This window comes from Stomoxys calcitrans, chromosome 1 (genome assembly GCF_963082655.1).
Source record: "Stomoxys calcitrans chromosome 1, idStoCalc2.1, whole genome shotgun sequence".
In the NCBI taxonomy this organism is placed as follows: domain Eukaryota; kingdom Metazoa; phylum Arthropoda; class Insecta; order Diptera; family Muscidae; genus Stomoxys; species Stomoxys calcitrans.
Window position 1 is genome coordinate 61,495,528 of NC_081552.1, and position 2,089 is coordinate 61,497,616.

General features: G+C 38.2%; 1 protein-coding gene across 1 annotated transcript; it reads right to left on the reverse strand.

Moving 5' to 3' along the window:
• Nucleotides 1–338: 338 nt before the first annotated feature.
• On the reverse strand, nt 339–1,247 carry LOC131995898 (uncharacterized). The gene is made up of 2 exons (XM_059365196.1): nt 1,141–1,247; nt 339–1,074 (listed from the first exon to the last, which is right to left on the reverse strand). The coding sequence occupies exons 1-2, from the start codon at nt 1,155–1,157 to the stop codon at nt 339–341; spliced, it is 753 nt and encodes a 250-aa protein (XP_059221179.1). The 5' UTR covers nt 1,158–1,247.
• Nucleotides 1,248–2,089: the final 842 nt, after the last annotated feature.

Here is a 2,089-nt window from a genome sequence, read left to right on the forward strand (position 1 = left end):
CCTCTCATGACCATCAACAAACGTGTTTATTATGGTCTGAATCGGTCTATAGCCCGATACAGATCCCATATAAATCGTTCTCTCTATTTTACTTCGTGAGCCCAATGGGCGCAATTCTTAAACGAATTGGCTGAAATTTTACACAGGCCTCCAACATATAATTTAATTGTGGTCCGAACCGGACCATATCTTGATATCGTTTTAATAGCAGAGTAACTCTTTTCTTATATCCTTTTTTGCCTAAGAAGAGATGCCGGGAAAAGAACTTGACAAATGCGATCCATGGTGGAGGGTATATAAGATTCGGCCCGGCCGAACTTAGCACGCTTTTACTTGTTCTATCTCAATTTTTTGTTGTTTGAGGGTTCTTCCGTTCTCAATTTCAACATGTTGGTCCTATAGTTTTCTTTATTTCTAATTTGTTCTTTGTATAGCCTAAGTTTTTCCTTTTCCATTTTCAATCGTTTTTCTTGAACTTTATAATTTTTGCGACTATACCTCTCGATTTCCGACAAACTCTTTTTTACTTCTTCATATAAACTTGTCTGAATTTTAAGCTGTTGATCCAGAAGTACATTTTTGTCCACAGTTCGTTGCTTCCTTTTTCGAGTGGAAGTATTGGGTTGGATATCCACTTCTACATTGTCCTCGCTGACGTGTCCATCAACTTCGTCCTCCAAAATTTCTTGAATCAGGTTTACCGGCGAGCTTTGAACACCGATGGATGGGCATTCTGGACTTACAATAGAATTGATTTGCAGTAGTCCTGCTACTGCCTCCTCCAAAGGTGTCAACAACTTCTGGTTGAAAATGCCTCCACCAGTTGCACGGCTTTCCATCTTATTGTGCACGATTTTCTTCTTAACGCTGCTCTTCATATCTGCCCATACCTTCATCCAACCTTCAGCCTCACGTGTGGGAGGGCCTAAACTATTCAGCTTCCTTTGCAAATTATTCCACTGCTCTTTAATGGACAACTTGTCTGTGTTTTTATGGTATCCTTTAGCTATATTTGGGTTTTGACACATAAAATCCACAAGAGCTTCAAATTGTTTTGGTGTCGTTTTCTTTATCCTTTAAATATGTATAATTGAATAATTTTAGGTAAACAATGCACAAATGTTTGATACTAAGACTTACGTTTTGCTGTTATTCATTTTTCTAATTATTTTTATTCAGTTTTTGTAATTTTTAATCTTGTCACTTGAAAAATTCTCTACGACTGTTTCTGTCGAATTTCTCGTTAAAAAACGGCATACATAATACCAAACAAGTAAAAGCGTGCTAAGTTCGGCCGGGCCGAATCTTATATACCCTCCACCATGGATCGCATTTGTCAAGTTCTTTTCCCGGCATCTCTTCTTAGGCAAAAAAGGATATAAGAAAAGAGTTACTCTGCTATTAAAACGATATCAAGATATGGTCCGGTTCGGACCACAATTAAATTATATGTTGGAGGCCTGTGTAAAATTTCAGCCAATTCGTTTAAGAATTGCGCCCATTGGGGCTCACGAAGTAAAATAGAGAGAACGATTTATATGGGATCTGTATCGGGCTATAGACCGATTCAGACCATAATAAACACGTTTGTTGATGGTCATGAGAGGATCCATCGTACAAAATTTCAGGCATATCGGATAATAATTGCGACCTCTAGGGGTCAAGAAGTCAAGATCCCAGATCGGTTTATATGGCAGCTATATCAGGTTATGAACCGATTTGAACCTTATTTGACCCAGTTGTTGAAAGTAAAAATAAAATACGTCATGCAAAATTTCAGCCAAATCGGATAGGAATTGCGGCCTCTAGAAGCTCAAGAAATCAAATCCCCAGATCTGTTTATATGACAGCTATATCAGTTTATGAACCGATTTGAACCATACTTGGCACAGTTGTTGGGTATCATAACAAAACACGTCGTGCGAAATTCCATTCCAATCGGATAAGAATTGCGCACTCTAGAGGCTCAAGAAGTCAAGACCCAAGATCGGTTTATATGGTAGCTATATCAGGTTATGGACCGATTTGAACCATACTTGGCACTGTTGTTGGATATAATAAGAAAACACGTCGTGCAAAATTTCATTCT